The 17,155-nt window shown below is 34.3% G+C and overlaps 1 protein-coding gene across 1 annotated transcript in view; it reads right to left on the bottom strand.

Moving 5' to 3' along the window:
* Positions 1-17,155, bottom strand: part of AP3B1 (adaptor related protein complex 3 subunit beta 1) — a 283,078-nt gene that overhangs the window by 68,070 nt on the left and 197,853 nt on the right. Inside the window, exons 21-22 of the mRNA XM_068535546.1 lie at positions 16,865-16,937; positions 8,930-9,036 (exon numbers count right to left, since the gene is read on the bottom strand). Of these exons, the coding sequence (XP_068391647.1) occupies positions 8,930-9,036; positions 16,865-16,937 (180 nt within the window). The remainder of the gene's footprint in view (positions 1-8,929; positions 9,037-16,864; positions 16,938-17,155) is intronic.

Consider the following 17,155-nt stretch of genomic DNA (forward strand, 5'->3'; position numbering starts at 1 on the left):
ATTATTTTTACCACAGTTCCATGACTACTGACATTTTCATCAGAACAAATAAAGGATTTTTCCCAAATTTAAAATGACAAAATTATTTTTAATTTTAACTTATAATTTCTTCCTCCTCTAAAGTCAAGGAAATTTGATCTTAGCTGGACTTGTCTCTTAGCCTGAGGCTTAAATATACCTTAAGTTTTTAAAGTGTAAAAAAATATATATTTTAAAAAATATAGTTCTTCTACCATATTAGAAAACAATCTTTATCACAGACATTATCATTTGTTTCGGGAATGAGACTACATATTCATGAAATGTCTGGTACATGACTTAGTAAAACACTTGTATTCAACAAAAACTCTCTCAAAGCAATCTGTCCTTGTAGACAAACTAGAAGAAAGCTGGCACTCTGGCAGAAGACAAGCAGACTGGAAAACAAAACTAAAATGCCCTAGCCTAGATCAATTTTAAAAAAGAGAAAGACTGACCTAAAAGTCCACTTCGGAGAAATGGAAATCAAATTCGATTACAACTGTCCATCACTATGATGTGCAATTAATCCTAATAATTCCAAATGCTGGTAAGTTTCAAACTGAGAAAATCAGGTTCTGTATCATGAATTATGGTTTGTGTTTTCTTCATATTGTTTTAAAACTGACAAAGTAACCTCTGTGCCAAAAGCAGGTCTGATAGGTACTCTTGATTTTCCAATTAACTTCCTATAATACAAACTGGGTCAGGATCTCATTCCTAATCATGGATAGTTGTAACTTCAGTAGTTGCCAATCTTTATCAATGGCAAAAGTTATAAGCCTACTTTCCAGCTATTTTTCTATATTCCTTAGAGAAGAAGCTTCATAGAACTAATCAGATGGTGAAATTGGCTTGTGTATAAAAAAATGCCTCTACCTTGCCTCACTCTGCCTGCCTAAGGGCATTACATATGGGTTTCTTTCTTCTTACCTTCAACCTGTAAATCCTTGAAGGGGTTGGGGGGCCTTAGTTAAGTGGCTTTTTGGTCTTACTGACAAACAGCGTCATCTTTTCGCTGGTCACAGGAAAACTCCATGCTGGCTGCCCATAATAACATGCACAGACCTCAGTTTAATGCTGCTGTTGCTACTGTCTTTACTGTGACACTGTGAGGCTTTATTTCTTCGTTAAGTGATGAAGTGATGCCCCACAGTGCCAATTCAAGGAAAGCAGAAGGTGAACAGCATGTACTCAAAATTATCCTTTTACTTCTTGTTAGAGGAAAAGTAGTTCAGATGTCTAAATTCTAAACTGTGTTCAATGTCAAAAGTTAACTCCTGCTAGATCTTAAGCTACTATTGTATAGAGGGACTGTGGAGTTTAGCCAATATAAAATAATAGTGTTTATGTACAGAGTCAGAGAAATAATGACAACTTGTATCTATAGAAATACCCAAAGGGCAAAACTATGTTACAAAATGAAAGTACTTAGTATACCGTAGTTACACACTTTTGAGTCAATTTTTCTTTTTTCTTTTGTTCTTACTCGACTGGAAACTCCCTGAGGGCAGGAACCTAGCCCATCTTGTACACAACTATATCTTTGGCACCTCCTCATATTCTGGCCTGAATAAACACTTGTTGAATGAATAAAACACTTAATTGGCATATGTGTAGTAAGGAATCTGGTCTCACTTAAAGAGAGATCTGGACTTTGTTCTAGCTCTTGAGAAGTAACCTCTAAAGCCTTGGAATCTCCTGAGTAATGGGAGTGCCTTTATTATTCATGGTGGGCCCCTAGGGGACCATACTTGATACTTTATGCCAACAGTGATTCCTAGTGGGCCCCTAGATAGCTTTGCTAAGCAGATAACTCAAGATGGAAGCTGGCCACACCAGAAAGACCCACCGTATGATTAGAGCGTTGGGGCTCTGGGCCCCTGATATCAGCCTGACCTGGAGGGGAGGGTGGGAGAGTGAGTTCAACCATGAGGCAACAATTCAGTCAACAGTGCCTATTTAGTAAAGCCTCAATAAAAACTCTAAGCTTGGTAAGCTTCCCTGGTTGGCAGTACTCCTGTATATACAACCAACTTTGATGCAAGGAGGGTAACCCCGAAGCTTTGAGTTTGAAACCCAGCCAGAATCTCCTCCATCCCTCTCTTCCTTTGGTTGATTCTAATTTGTGCCCTACTGCGATAATAAAACTGTAATCCTACGTATAGTGCTTTCCTGAGTTCTGTGACTGATCTAGTGAATTATCATACTTGAGGGTGGTTTTAGGAAACCCTTAAACTTGCAGTTGGCCTCAGTAGTCTTGGACAGATTTACCAGTCTGGAGGACTCTGCCCTAATATCAAGTTTGGCTACCTCCAAGTAGCATAGTGTATTAAACTGGAGTTTCCTTTTTGCAACTCTTGGTGCCTCTTTCATGGACTGTTCTTGGAATTACTTGCTACTCCTCAATATATTACCACTGTACTCTATACAGACTGCTTTTCTTAATGAACCTTCCTGCAGCCTCCTAAGTTAAATTCCACTTAGAGACTCTGATCCATGAGGATCAAATTGCTTATATTATGGCAGCTAAGTCAGTGCTTCCTCACTAATGTACCACAGACGGGTTAGAGGTATGCTGTGCTACCGCCTCTGCCATTAACCTCAGAAAAGTCAGGTGGCACCTGTGGTGACTGCAGCTCCTGGGGTGGGTGCCTTCCATCTCCTGCAGCATCCCTGTTTACCCCAGAGCACACTACAAGTATTACCACTTTTCTATATGTACCAAGACATGAAAAAGAAATCATTACTATAATTTTCTCATGACAGTATGTCACCAACATACTTCTCCAGCATCAGACTTGGTTATTCCAACCTATATGTGCTATACTTTAGTCACATTAAACAACTGTTTCTCCAGTACTCCAACATTTCTAATAACAGAGGTGAACAATTTATTCTTATTTCACATTTACTCTTATATGCAAATTTTCTCCCTCCCCTTCTTTTCTCATCCTCTCCAGAAGCCTAATATTCTGAGGATTGCTATTTCTGAGTTCCTGGGGTTTGATATGTAACAATTTAGAAACTCTTAGCCTAACAATAATCTAGTAAAAAAAAATTCACTAGTAATTCACTAAAACTTCAGTTTGTTCACTGAAACACTATAGCAAGAACTAAAATGTTTATTTTTGGCCATCTCTAGGCCAATTGCCAATTAGTCTCATGGAAGACTGAAATAAATACTGTGTTTAAACGTCACCTGTATCATACAGTTTGAAAAAATAAGGTCTTTCATTACAATGATTATAATATTTACTAGAAATTATGCTTTAAAAATCTCTGTGTTCTGAATATACAATTCAAAGGGTAAAAGCGAATAGTGAAATTTTTCATTTGAAAAATATTTAGTGTGAAAAAGGAACTGTTTTTTGGATTTCACTGTAAATATTTTGGTAATTTCAAAAAATAAAACCTACCCATATTGTACCAAACACATAAAGAAAATAAACTTAATAACTCACTGAAATAAATAAAAATCATCTATGAAACAGAAGTCATAATATAAGCTAAAAAACGTTTCATCTATTTATTTTCACGAATGTTCAAATCATCCCGACATAACTAATTTCACTGCTTCAAAATTCCATAGATTCACAGAATATTAGAGTTAAAAGGAAACATGGAGATCTACCTTGCCATCATTTTAGAGTTGAGAAAACCAAATGACTTGCTCAATATAATTAGTAGTATTGATTCAGAAAGACAGACATTAAACATTAGATGTCAATAAAAAGGAATCTTACTCATTCATATACGTGCTTACCCTGTCTATTAAAAAATGGCTGCTTTTTGGATAATATATATATTACACCTTGACTAGAGAAACTCTGGAAAATATTGAAAAATATAAAGAATATAAATCATCCATAATCTCATCACTCAGAAAACCTCTGTTAACAGTATAACACATTTCCTTCTATTCTTTCATTTTCCTTACATTTTAAAAACACAGTGTGAGTATACAATTTTATAAAATTGAGATAAAATAAATGATATTTTGGATTCTGTTTCGCCACTTAATTTTATACCACATTTCCCCACCTCATTCAAAGATTTAATAAAAACATCTTAAAGATTATACAACATTCTTTAATTTGACTCTGCCATACTTGATGTAACCATCATTCTCCTATCACTAGACACTGTGGTTACAAACAACCATGCACATAAATCTTTGTATTTCTAATTATTTCCTTAGAAGAAAAATCTAAACGTGAGATTACTGGGTCAAACAGTATGTATATTTTGATGACTCTATATATAGATGGCCAAATTGCCATCCAGAATGACGTCCTAATTTAGACTGTCATCAGTGGAGCAGTGTATATAATGCCTGTTTCATTGCATCCCTCACCAACAATGGACAACGGTTTTTATAATTTTTGCCAATGTCACAGGCAAACTGGTACTTTAAATTTGCATTTGTTCATCACCACTACTGAATATTTTCATGTACGTATTATCTATAATTCCTGTTTTACGAGTGTTGTATCTTTTATCCACTGAAAAAAATGTCTTATTGAAGTATAATATACATACAGAAAAATAAACATATCTTAAGGGCAAAGCTCGAAGATTTTTTTCATAAACTAAATATACCCATGTACCAGCATCTAGATCAAAATCAGAACATTATCAGCACCCCAGAGGCTCCTCTGTGCTCCTTTTCAATCATTAGCTCTCCTGAAGGTCATCACTATTCTGACATCTAATACCATAACTTAATTTTGCCTGTTTTGTATTTCTGCTTATTTTTACAGTAATAACTTTACTTTAAAAAGTTAATTAGTATTTACTTTAAAACACTTAAACATTATAGAAAAGTACAAAAAAGAAAGTAACAAATCATCAAAAAATCCTATCACCAAAAATACTGTTAACCATGGTTAACATCTCTGTAAGTATGGATGAATAGACAGATGCACAGAGAAACAAATTATCCTGTAGAATGGGATTATAATCTTACTTTAATTGAATTGAAGAAAAGCTAAAATAAATCTAAAAAAAAACCCTACAAAACTTCAGATAAATGTTCTCTGAGAACATACAAACTATTAAGAGATTTGAGACTCATTAAAAAACAAAAACAAAAGCTGTTTCAATTTTGCATATTACTGATTAATTTCCTACTATGAAAAATGAAATGATTAACATGCATCCTTTCCTCTCCTCAGCTATACTAGTAGTTTCGGTTTCTTATACTATTTTAATTTTATCATTTACCCTTAAGTCTGTGACCATAATTCCCATTGATATTGACTCTCTTATTTTGACTCATCCTTTAACTGGTAAAGCAGTATCCCCAACTCCCTTTTTTTCTTTAAAGAAGGACTGACAGTTATTTTCCTGTTTGAGAATATCTATGTGTACCCTTTACAGAGAAAAATAACACAATTTTCTTGAGTCATACTTTCTTTCCTTTTCAAAGCTGTAACAGTAATGTAATAAAAAATAATATCAGGAAATACTTAAGTGTTTAACATGTATCAGGTACTGTTATAAGCATTTCATATATGTTGACTCATTTAACGCTAAAAACAATTCTGTGAGATAGGTAGCATTATTATTTTTATTTTACAGATGAAAAAATCCGAGGCACCAAGAGGTAAAATGGCCCACCCAAGGTCTCTCATTTTGTAAAGTGGCAGAGCTCTGATTTGAAAGCAGGCTGTCTGGCTCAAGGGCCTGTGCTTTTAACTGCTACATTACACTGCTTTGAATGTTTGCAGTTGACACATGACTGGGGGAAGGGACGGTAAAGGATGCTACCAGCTTTAATGGGTGAAAGCCAGGGATGCCAGATGCTCTGCAATGAACAGGGCAGATTCATCCAATAAAAATTATACCACGTTCCTCACAACTTTCAAATGTCTTGTTGGACGTTCATGAGGTGAAAACCTGTTCACCTGGTCCTAGAACACTTTTCATACCAGTACAAAGTAGTTTTCCTGGGGGGTGGAGTGGGTCATTGCAAGGTTTTAATGTACTCAATTTTCCAGGAATAACTACCAGAAAACCTGTTTGATGTTTTGGAAAATTATGTTATACCACGACCCATGGTAGTTGAGTTGCTAATACAATAATACATCTCTATCAATTTGCATTTATAGCCGCCAGCGTCATTTAACTACTTCACTACATTTATAATGTAGTCATGGTCAAGCATTTTATATATCAATGTACTATGTATTATAAATTACTTTTATTTCTTCTTTCTATTGAATTAGGGCAACATGTTGATTTTTAAATTATGGATGTACTCATCTTTGGATCCTACATTTCATTTTAGGATCCAAAAGACCCCTGTATTTGTTGAGGTCCCATACCATTATTGGGGGTTTTAATTTTTGAGGACTTCTATTTCCTCTGATGTCTTTAGTCTACTTCTTTCTAAATTTGTACACATAATGAGAAAATGTACAATTTGTCTGACTCGTCTTTTTAAAGTACCATTTTGAGAGCTGGAGGTGAGATCAGGAGTCATGACATTCTGCACCAGAATACTCAATTTATCTCTACAGGTTCTACTTTTCAAAGTTCCACTTTTTTCTTTGTTTAAAGTTCTGTTTCCTTATTTGACTGTTGCTGGTGAATTTCTGGTTGCCATTCCTATTACTACTACTTGTTTGATCATTTTGTTAGCTTTTGGGGATGAATGTTATGATTCTCTTCACTTGGCAGTTCTTTATTAATAAATTTATTTATTTATATTTATTTATTTATTTTTGGCTGTGTTGGGTCTTCGTTGCTGTGCGCAGGCTTTCTCTAGTTGTGGCGAGCAGGGGCTACTCTTTTTTGCGGTGCGCGGGCTTCTCATTGCAGTGGCTTGTCTTGTTGCAGAGCACGGGCTCTAGGCGCAGAGGCTTCAGTAGTTGTGGCACGTGGGCTCTAGAGCGCAGGCTCAGTAGTTGTGGCACATGGGCTTTGTTGCTCCATAGCATGTGGGATCTTCCCGGACCAGGGCTCGAACCCATGTCGCCTGCATTGGCAGGCGGATTTTTAACCACTGTGCCACCAGGGAAGTCTCTGGCAGTTCTTTTTTTGCATACTCTTTGGATAGAGTGTTTTTCCTTTCCTTTGAAGAGACCATCCCAATAAATGTTTTCTTTAGGATAAAAAGGTGAATCCTTCAATTACTCTGTGATGAATGAAAACTTACTACAAGCTTTTCTAATCTCAACTGTATTCTTCTTATAGCTAATAAACTATAAGAGTCTACTCAGGGTCCATTATCACATGTCATATCACTTCCAAAAATATTAGCTAATAGTTATTGAGTGATGACAACGTGCCAGTCACTGTTTTAAGAGCTTCGCATTTATTATCTCATTAATCTCACAAGAATCCTGTGAGGTAGATATTATATTCATAGGAAACTGAGGTGCAGAAAAGTTACTTACCAATTTGCCCAAGGTCACAAAGCTAGTAAGTGGCAAAGCAGGGATCTGCATCCTGGTCATCTGATATCAAACCCAAGTTATTCAGACCTTATTGTCTCCCAGGTTTTTAGGGGCCTTCTTTCCCCTCAAAGACTAACTACGCTTCACTATAGATTTTTTGATTACCACTTTCTCTTTACAGCCTACTACAAATGCTCAATAAATATTTATTACTTAAATAAATGAAAGACTTAACTGCTTTTCCCCCATCTCTTCCAATGCGTCTTTTCCTTTTAGCAACAAGAAGGACAAACTAAAATCCCAAATACTGTTCATACTCATTTCTGAGCAGTCAAGAGATAATCACGTTCTACAATTGAAAAACATTATAAGCTTAAGAGTTTTTGCCTATACTTTCTAACTGAGCTGACCAAAGCTGAACAGAAATGCACGTAGCTCTTTTGAGTATTTCGTTGCACAGCCCTGATATCACATTTGCTTTGAAGGGGGAATTTTTTGTAACACTGCGCAAGAATTAGGTAGTTTTCTTTCTTACCTCTGGCAGAAGCAGCTCTATGCTCCTGGGCAGCTGAGATCACCAATCATGTACCCTGCAATGCCCTACCAGCCCTGGGAACCACTGATACACCAGATCTATTCAAGCTACCTGTGTGCCCATCAGAACTTACTGTTCTATCTCTTAGTTTGTCAGATTTCCAACATCAAATTAATAGGAGGTCAAGCATATCGACAGATTATGCATCTTAGGCAACATGCTTGATTTAGAGTGAAAGGTTAGTGGATATATCATGCTAACACAAAAAAGATTATTGCAGTTTCAGATACTATGACAGGCTGATGGTTTTGGCATTATTTTGAGACAGGCAAGCCTCTTGCCTCATTCCAAGTCATACCCCATAAATAACATTAAAGAAATTTTTAAAGACACCAAGGCATGTAAATAAATGTATGAAGATAATGTAAAGAGAAATACAATATTGAATTTTTAAATGAAAACAGTCAGGTATTTTTAGTAGCCTATGATAAAAGAACAGTGTTGTAGGAATAGAATGATTATGGGAATGAAAGTCTGTTAATGTAGACAACAATTTTTATGGCAGAATCTATGTATATAAACTAATTCAATGTGGCAAAGAACCCCTGTATGTTAGAGATATATAACAGTACCAGAGAAAAATGTACACATGATAAGTAAATGTGGATAATAAGGAGAAGTAAATTGAGATGATAATGGTTTGGATAGAGCAAATTAAAGGATATATGTATAACTGATTCACTTTGCTGTACACCTGAAACTAACACAACATTTAAATCAACTATACTCTAATAAAATTTTTTTTAAAAAGATAAAAAAAAGTTCACAAAATTAAAAGGTCAGATTTGAAACAGACTTGTTAGAGGAAGAACTGTTTGAGACTAAGAATCTACTTCAATTATTTGCATTTTAATAAAAAAGATGCAATGGCATCACTTGAAAACTGAGCTAATGTATTTTGAAAATTACTTACACTGATGACTGATGAAGAAGCTGACAAGTTTAAACCTTCAAGATCAGCTATCAAGCTTGGAGAAAGAGCTGGGGTGGGAAGTGCAACTGGAGTGGACGCTGGGTTAACTATAAGAAAAGGCTCAAATTAGCAAATGTGCATGAAAATTTAATTCATATTACTAAAAGCAACATTCTTATTTTGCTAGTAAATTTAATTAAATTACTTTGATTAATAAATCTATGACAATTCTATTTAACATCTTGATTTAGGCAAGTTATTATCAAGTCATGGCAGTTAGTCTTAGCTTTCAAAACATAATGGCAAATCCTATAACAAAATAAGAATATAAATATCTTGAGTAATAGTTTTTGAAAATTTTTATCACCTAACATTATCACTAACATTAATCACCCAGTAACTTCACTAAAACAGGAAGGTAAAAAAAAATTTTTCAGACTAATGTAAAAATAACAAGCTTTCAAGAGAGTTCTCCAGTTGAGTTATGAGTCTTAAAAGGGTGCTTATTAAATCCTTTCTCTATTTTATTCTCCACTGTAATAATTATAAGGGGCCCAAACTACCTAATTCCCTTCTAATTATACTTTGTCAGCAAAAGCTATGTGCTATATAGAAATGTTTGATTCTAAAAAAAATTTGAAAATCTTTTGTAAATGCAAATCTGATCATGTTACTCTCTTGCTTAAGACTCTTCAAAGGCTCACAATTGCCTACAAGATAAAAGTCCAACTCCTTAATTAAATGCACAAGGTCCTCTATGATCTAGCTCAGCACTGTCCAATAGAACTTTCTGTGACGATGGAAATGTTCTGTGGCTGTATGTCCAACATGATGGCCACTAGCGCATATACCGAATGTGCTCTTGAAATGTGGTTAGTATGACCAAAGAACTGCATTTAAAATTTTAATTAATTTAAATAGCTACATGTGGCCAGTGGCCACCATACTGGGCAGGTCTAGCCAATTTCATCAGCCAATTTCATCTCCAATTTCATCAGCCACTCCTATGTTCTAGTTCTACCAAATAAGAGTTCCCAAGATCTTGTTTCATGTCTTTGAACCCTGTATATCGTACGTAGAAGGTACGTCTTTGCCTTGCTCACCTTGCAACCTCTACCCTGTAAGATACCACTTAGAGGGAAAGCACAGCCTGACTCACTTAAACACAGCTTATACGTGCCTCATTTGTTCCACAGATATACTTGGACACACTTCTACAACCATACTTCTCTTGTAATACAAATTTGTGTCTTTACATATTTTCATTTCTACTGGTCTGTGTGAGCAGACTTGGACACATTAACTTTTAGTGCTTAGTAATTGCTCAACTGTTTGTTGAATGAAATAAAATTCAAATGTGGAAAAAGTTTTAGCTTCCAGCAAGTTCTCAGGCTAAAACAATACTATAAAGGAAGTAACGTTTACTTCACATGACATCACTTTTCAAAGCATGTTTTTCTCACTTTAGTCTCACAATATCTTGTAAGCTAGGCAGAACAGATGTTAATTCATAAAGTTAGCAATAAATATTTCTTGAACAAGAGAGTAAGGGAGAGACAAAGAAGTTCAAGATACAGTCCTTGTCGTCAAGTGACTTAAAATCTAATTGAGAAAAAAAGATACTCATGCTTGAAGAAAAAAAAAATACAGTCCATAAGTGATACTGCCAAAAGAAGAAAAAGGTCAAAGGAAATCTTAAATAAAATCTCAACATACACAATAAAAAAAGCAGAGTGGAGACTGGGTGGAGGAGGAAGTGGAGCCATTGGTTGCTCCCTTGCACTCCTAAAGGAGTGTGCCCTTAGTATGAAGCATTGCTACAAATGCCCAGGTCTCCTTAGACATATGTTGAAAACCACTAACAATTAGCAAGTGCCATAGGGAATCGGAAAAAAAAAAAAAAGAATCAATGGGGACAGGGTGGTAAGAGAAGGCTTGGTGAGTAGGAGGGAATGAAGCCCAGTTTTTAAGTAAGGGTAGGATTCAAATAAGAGGAAAGGAAGAAGCTGGTTACTTACTGAAGCTGGTTAGTTACTGAATGAGATCATGTAAACAAAGGCTGAGAGGTGGGAAATTGTAAAGCTAAGGGGGTTGGATTTATCCTATACACCAAGAAGAACTGTTAAAAATCTACCAAGAAGAGGAATGATATGACATATGGTACTGCAGGATGATTAGTCAGAGGCCAGTGTAAGAGACAGGCTGAAGAACTGGAAAGAGCACTCGGGCCAGCAGTGAGGAGGAATTTACAATAGTTTAGGCATGATGTGACAAGGACTGAAGTAAGGTAATGGCAGTGAACAGGCAGAAAGGGTATTTATATAAAGACATTGTAAACTGAGGCACAGGGAGATTAAGACTTGCAAGATCATAAAACAAGTGAATGGTAGAACCACTATAGGACTAGAGATTGGTTCTTCTAATTGAATCAAAATGTGTTGCCTTTCCATGCAACATGTAACTTTTCTGGTGGGTTCTAAGTGCATGTTTGTTCATTTGTTTGTCTATCCATCTATCTAAAATATTAGATGATCATATAAGGAATAAAAATTGAGTAAGAAATAGCCTCTGATTTCAACTCTAGCTTGGCTAAAGACATAGAGAAGAAAAAGACAAGAGAAGAAAAATTCACACCAAAGGTAAGCTTGACTCTTAAAAAAAAAAAAAAAGATAAGCTTTTAGTATCATTTCAGAAGGCAGAGGCTCTGGCATTAAACAAATGATTACACATCTGTTAACAGGTCTGGCAAGATGAAAGTTGGCACTGAAGGTTTATCCTAAATTGGATTCTGCAGCCAGTTGACTGTGGCAACTTAACGTGTAGGAAACAAAATGACTCTATGTAGTTTTTTTTTTAAATAACATGGCATACAAATTAAAATTAGATAACATTTCCACCTATCAAATTGGCAAAGGCAATTTTTAAATACAAAATCTAGATTGGTAAGGATAAAAGGAATCTGGCACTCTCATATTACTACTGTTTAAGTTGGTACCAACTTTGTGGAAGGCAATTTTAGACAGTAGAATTCTTCAAAGCCTTTTTCCCGGCAATTCTACTCCTGAGAATTTATCTTAAGGATAGAGTCATGGAGATAATGCAATAATACACTTATGAAGATGTGTGTTGCTCACTGATTATGACAGTAAAAATGGAAACAATAGTAGTTAATTAAACAATAGTTTAATTTCCAACAACAGTAAACTTGTTAAATAAGATTAATTACAACAACATAAAGGATAACCATGCAGTCATTAAAAATGAAGTTGTTAAAGAATATTTATGGCAAGGAAAGGAATGTGTACGATAAAAAGAGAAAGAAGCAAATAATGAAACAGTACCTCAGTACAATCCAATCTGGAGGGAAAGGGATTTGCCCATGAAAAGAATCTGAGCTGATTTGTCAGAATGGTAACCCATTTTCTTTTCTTTTTAAAACTTTCTACAAAACACTTTCTTTACTAAAGTATATTTAATAAAGTAATTATACAATTGTTCTTCTGATCAAAGTTATGCTTTAAAATCTCAGTAAAACTTTTAATATATAATGGTTATATATATAACCATTTTAATATATAATGGTTATATATATTGTATATATATATATATTATAATGGTTTTATATATATATATATAATATATATAACCATTATAATATATAATGGTTTAATATGAAGTTATTTAACTTTTTAAATGTAATTTGCTGCTGTGGTGTCATCATCATCTCCATCACAGCTAACTCTTATATCAATATAATGTTCATTATGTGCCAAGCACAGTTTTAAGTACTTTTACATTTATCAACTCATTTAATCCTCTTAATATTCTTAATAAGTATTACTATTATCCCAATTTTATAGATAAAGCAACTAAAGCATAGAGAGATTAAGTAACTTGCCCAAAGGCACACAGCTAGTAAATAACAGAAGCGGGATTCAAACTCAATCTAGCTCCACTGTCCTCTTAGCCACTCCACTCTACTGCCTCTAGTACAGTTTATTCAACAGTATGACATCACAGATCATAAGACTTATTTGTGGCATGATTATTGTTGGCTGATAAAATTTTAAAAAGACTTCAGTTAGTTGTACTAATAGTGTAATTACATAGGTTTATATTTCCAGAAAAGGATGCCAGAATATGATGGCTGCTTTATCCAACTGAGACCAACCACATGGTATAAGGTACTAAAAGATATTTTAATTTTCAGAAATATAAACTATGTCTGGAAAAAATAAAGTGTATTTCTGTCACTAAGCCTATCTACTGTTAGGCCGTATATTCTCCTACTATAAATATTTTCTAATGTATTATCAACTGACACCATGAAACAGAGTCATATAATTTCGAAATCTAAAGGAACTGTAGAAACTTTTCAGCCATTCTTTTTTCATTTTACAAATGAATAAAATGAGACAAATTAACTCACTTAACTGATTAAAGGCCAAGCCAGGACTAACGCCTGTGCTTCTGATAACACCCCCTGAACAGATGCAGCAAGGAAATATCAAGTTACTTATTTAAAATCACAGAACTGTTTTATAGTAGAGCCAATTTATTGCCAGGGCTGTTACCTATACTGCCTCCTTAGAGAGAGAGGATGATTATTTCAGGTAGTAGCAAGCTCTTTCCCTCCTCCATGTCTTTCTTCTCCTCACTCTCTTCTCTTGCCTCCAACTGCCTGACTAATTCTTACTTATACTCAGCTCCACCGTTACATCCTGCTACAGCTAGGTGGGTTAGGTACCCCAATACCTAACAGCATTCTGTGCATATCTCTTTCTCATTTCATTTATAATGTGGTAATCTAAGGGCTGACTTATCTGTTTCTCCCATGACACCTGGAGAGTTCCGAGGGGAGGGACAATGTCACGTCCATTTAGAATCTCTAGTATATAGCAGATTACCTAGATCATAGCAAGTGTTCAATAAACGTTTTCTGAATGAAGACATAGATAAACTGAGGACTTGCAGTTCTCCTGGTATGCAGTGTGTACTGAACAAAACATCTCTGTGGATTACGATTAGATAAAATGTAAGAAGTGTGTCTGCCCTTCCTTCAAAATTAATCTAATTCTCACAGCAGAGAACTCAAGCCGCTGGAGAGTGACTTTTTAGTTTTGATCAACAAACTGCTTGCCGTGGACAATGGAGAACTATTGTAGGCTAATAAGTAGCACATAACAAAGTCAGTGTTTTAGGAACCATCATCAACAATGCTTCTCTCCCACAACACTCCACTTATTTTTATCTTTAAGCTTCTTCCAGAAGGCCTTTTAGCTTGTTAATTGGTTTTTGTCTCTTTCCTCATATTTTAACCATACTTTGCACCTCTATTATCTCTCTTACATAATAGCTACTAGCTCAGGTATCTATGTCTGACTAGATAGTCTAGTCAGTTCCAGAGACTAGTTCTAGTCTCTGGAAGAGTATGACTAAATTCTATTCATCTGTTCTAGCACCTAGCAAAGTACCTTGCACTTATCAGACAATCCACAAACATTTGTTAAATTGACCAAAAAAAAAAAAAAAAGTTTCAAGTGTCATTTCTGACAAATGCAAGATTACAAAAGATTTTAAAATAAATAGTTCTCGGGTATTAAAATCAAACAGACATATACCATGAGTTGAGTTAAATATAAGTTAGGATGAAATTTCCCTTAAAATTAAAATGAAAATCTTACATTTAAATTCTTAAAACTTAATATTTAAGAAAACTTTGTTTCTATATATTAAAAAAAAAAGCTTTAAAAAGAATCAAATAATAAAAATTGTATAATTTTACAATTTTCTCTTTTTTCCTTAGCTGTCAGGAAATCCAGAGTCAAATTCAAGGAGAAAAGGAACTGGTGCACTCTAGTACCTTGTAACCTTTCCTCTTAATTCCATTTTAAACACGCCTGACTTTTGTTATTTTACAATTTAAAACTTAAACTTCACATATAAATGTAAAATATTCATTGTCACAGGAAGATACAAAGTAAAAGTATTTTTCTCTCCTCTGTCCCTGATTTAGTCTTATATCCCAAAGAGGCCAGAGCTAACACTGTTAAGTGTTTCTTCTGTAGACTTCCAGAAATATATGATGTACAATCATATTTGTGTTTGTGTGCAGGATACAGTTCCTCTTTTCCTCCTTTTTTACATAAGTGGAGTCATACTCTACATGTGTCTTATTTTTAACTTATAATGTTTCATATATATAATAACATAACTAGCATATAAAGATTTGTCTCACTTTTCTTAATGGTTGTATTAGACCACTGGTAGACATTTCGTTTATTTTCAGGATGCTGCTGTAAAAATAATGCTGCAATGAAATTTCTATACATACCTTTGCATATTTTATTAATTCAACAAATATTTACTGGGTACCCACTATCTGCCAGGTGTTGTCCTAGGTACTAGGAATAACGGTGAGCAAGACAGACAATAAACAAGTAATATAAATAATTAAGATAATTTCATATAGTGAAAAATGCCATGAAGACAATCAAGAGTGACTCGTGAAGTGTGTAAGAGAAGGTGAGTTTTGAGCTGAGATTTGAAAGATAAGAAGCAGCTTGTCATCAGAAGATCTGGAAGAAGTGTTCTTAGCAGGGGAAACAGCAGAACAAAGGCCCTTGGCAGGAATGAGCCTGGCATATTTCAGAAATGCAGAGGAACAGTATGGATAAGAGGTAGGCAGGAGTCAGATCACCCAAGGTCTTAGAAACCTAGGAATATGGACTTTAAGTGTAAAATTAAGCCATTAAGTTAAAGAGTCTAAAACAAGGATGGAAGATCTGATTTTGCTAGTTTATCTATAGGAAAAATTCCTAGAAAAGAAATGCTAGGTCAAAAGGTGTATGGAATTTAAGTTTTGATAGATATTGCTCAAATGACTTCAAAAAACTGCACTTATTTATATGCCTATGAAAAACAAATGTAGGGTGCCTGCTTCTCCAAACCCTAACAATACTGGATGTTACTTTAAAAATCTTAGCCAAGAGGTGAGAAATGATGTAAATTTTAACATCTTTGCCAACAGGTATAAAATTATTCAAATTTGGCTCCTTTTATCTTTAATTTCTCTGTTAAGTATTTCTCAGTATTATATATTTTAATTTCTCTACAGTAGGAATTTGCCATGACTATTGGAAATAGGCCAGGTAAACAATATAAATAGAACAGCTCTATGACAGAGTAAGACATAAATACATAACTCACCTCTAGCATAGGAAAACTATATTGCAAAATGACAGTAGTTTAATATGCAGAAATCTCATGTGTTGTTACTCTTCCTCTAATGCAAAATCTACCTACCAACAAAGTTAGTTCTATCTCTTTCTCACAATGCAGGAGAATTTAAAGGGAGCTGCATATACATCTTTGCATACTGGGTGGGCATATCTGTAGGATTCTAAGTTCTTAGAAGTAAATTTGCTGGGACAAGGATTTTTTGCAGTTAAAATATTGATACGTATAAATTACACTGTATTCCAAAAGGTTTGTACTCGTTTCTGTTCCCACCCTAAGTGTGGCAAGTAGAAGACGGTGGTGTCCTTTACATTTCCAATTACGTTCCTAATTCTCTACCTCCTTAAGTTAGACGTCTTGATCTCCATAATCAACATTTAAAAATGTAGAAGTTGTGAGATACAGATAATTACTTGCTAAAGCAAGTATAAATTACTAAAGCAAAAACTCTTAAAATGAATTTGGTGCACTTTTATTTGACCAATTATATTTATTCAGGTGATACAAAACTGATATACTGAATGATGGAAAAAAATACTAATAGAAATAACTTTTAAAATTTTCTTGCCTAATCACATCTATAAGTCTTTCATAATAGTTGTTGATTATTTTGAGACATGTAAATGAAAGATATTATAAAAATGAAAAATACTATTAGTAAGCACAGAAGAAAAAATTTAAATTTCAATACTTACAATCATCTAGATCTAGAAGTGAAACATCTTTGGTAAGAGGATTTCTATCTTGCTTTGTTTTGTTTTCTTTCTCCTACAAAATAATAAATATTTCATTTATTGCATGTTCTAGTTAAAAAATCTATGAAGTAGTTTTTAACATTTCAAAACAAACAGTTTTTCCTTTGCTTAGTCTTCCAAGAAAAAAAAAAATCAAAATAAGCTTCTATATGGTTATGTGAAATTTTTTTTTTGAATCAAAATTTTTATTTTAGTTGGCACGTGGTATTTCTTCTCCACCATGCAAACTGT

Source organism: Eschrichtius robustus, chromosome 2 (genome assembly GCF_028021215.1).
Source record: "Eschrichtius robustus isolate mEscRob2 chromosome 2, mEscRob2.pri, whole genome shotgun sequence".
Taxonomy (NCBI): Eukaryota; Metazoa; Chordata; class Mammalia; order Artiodactyla; family Eschrichtiidae; genus Eschrichtius; species Eschrichtius robustus.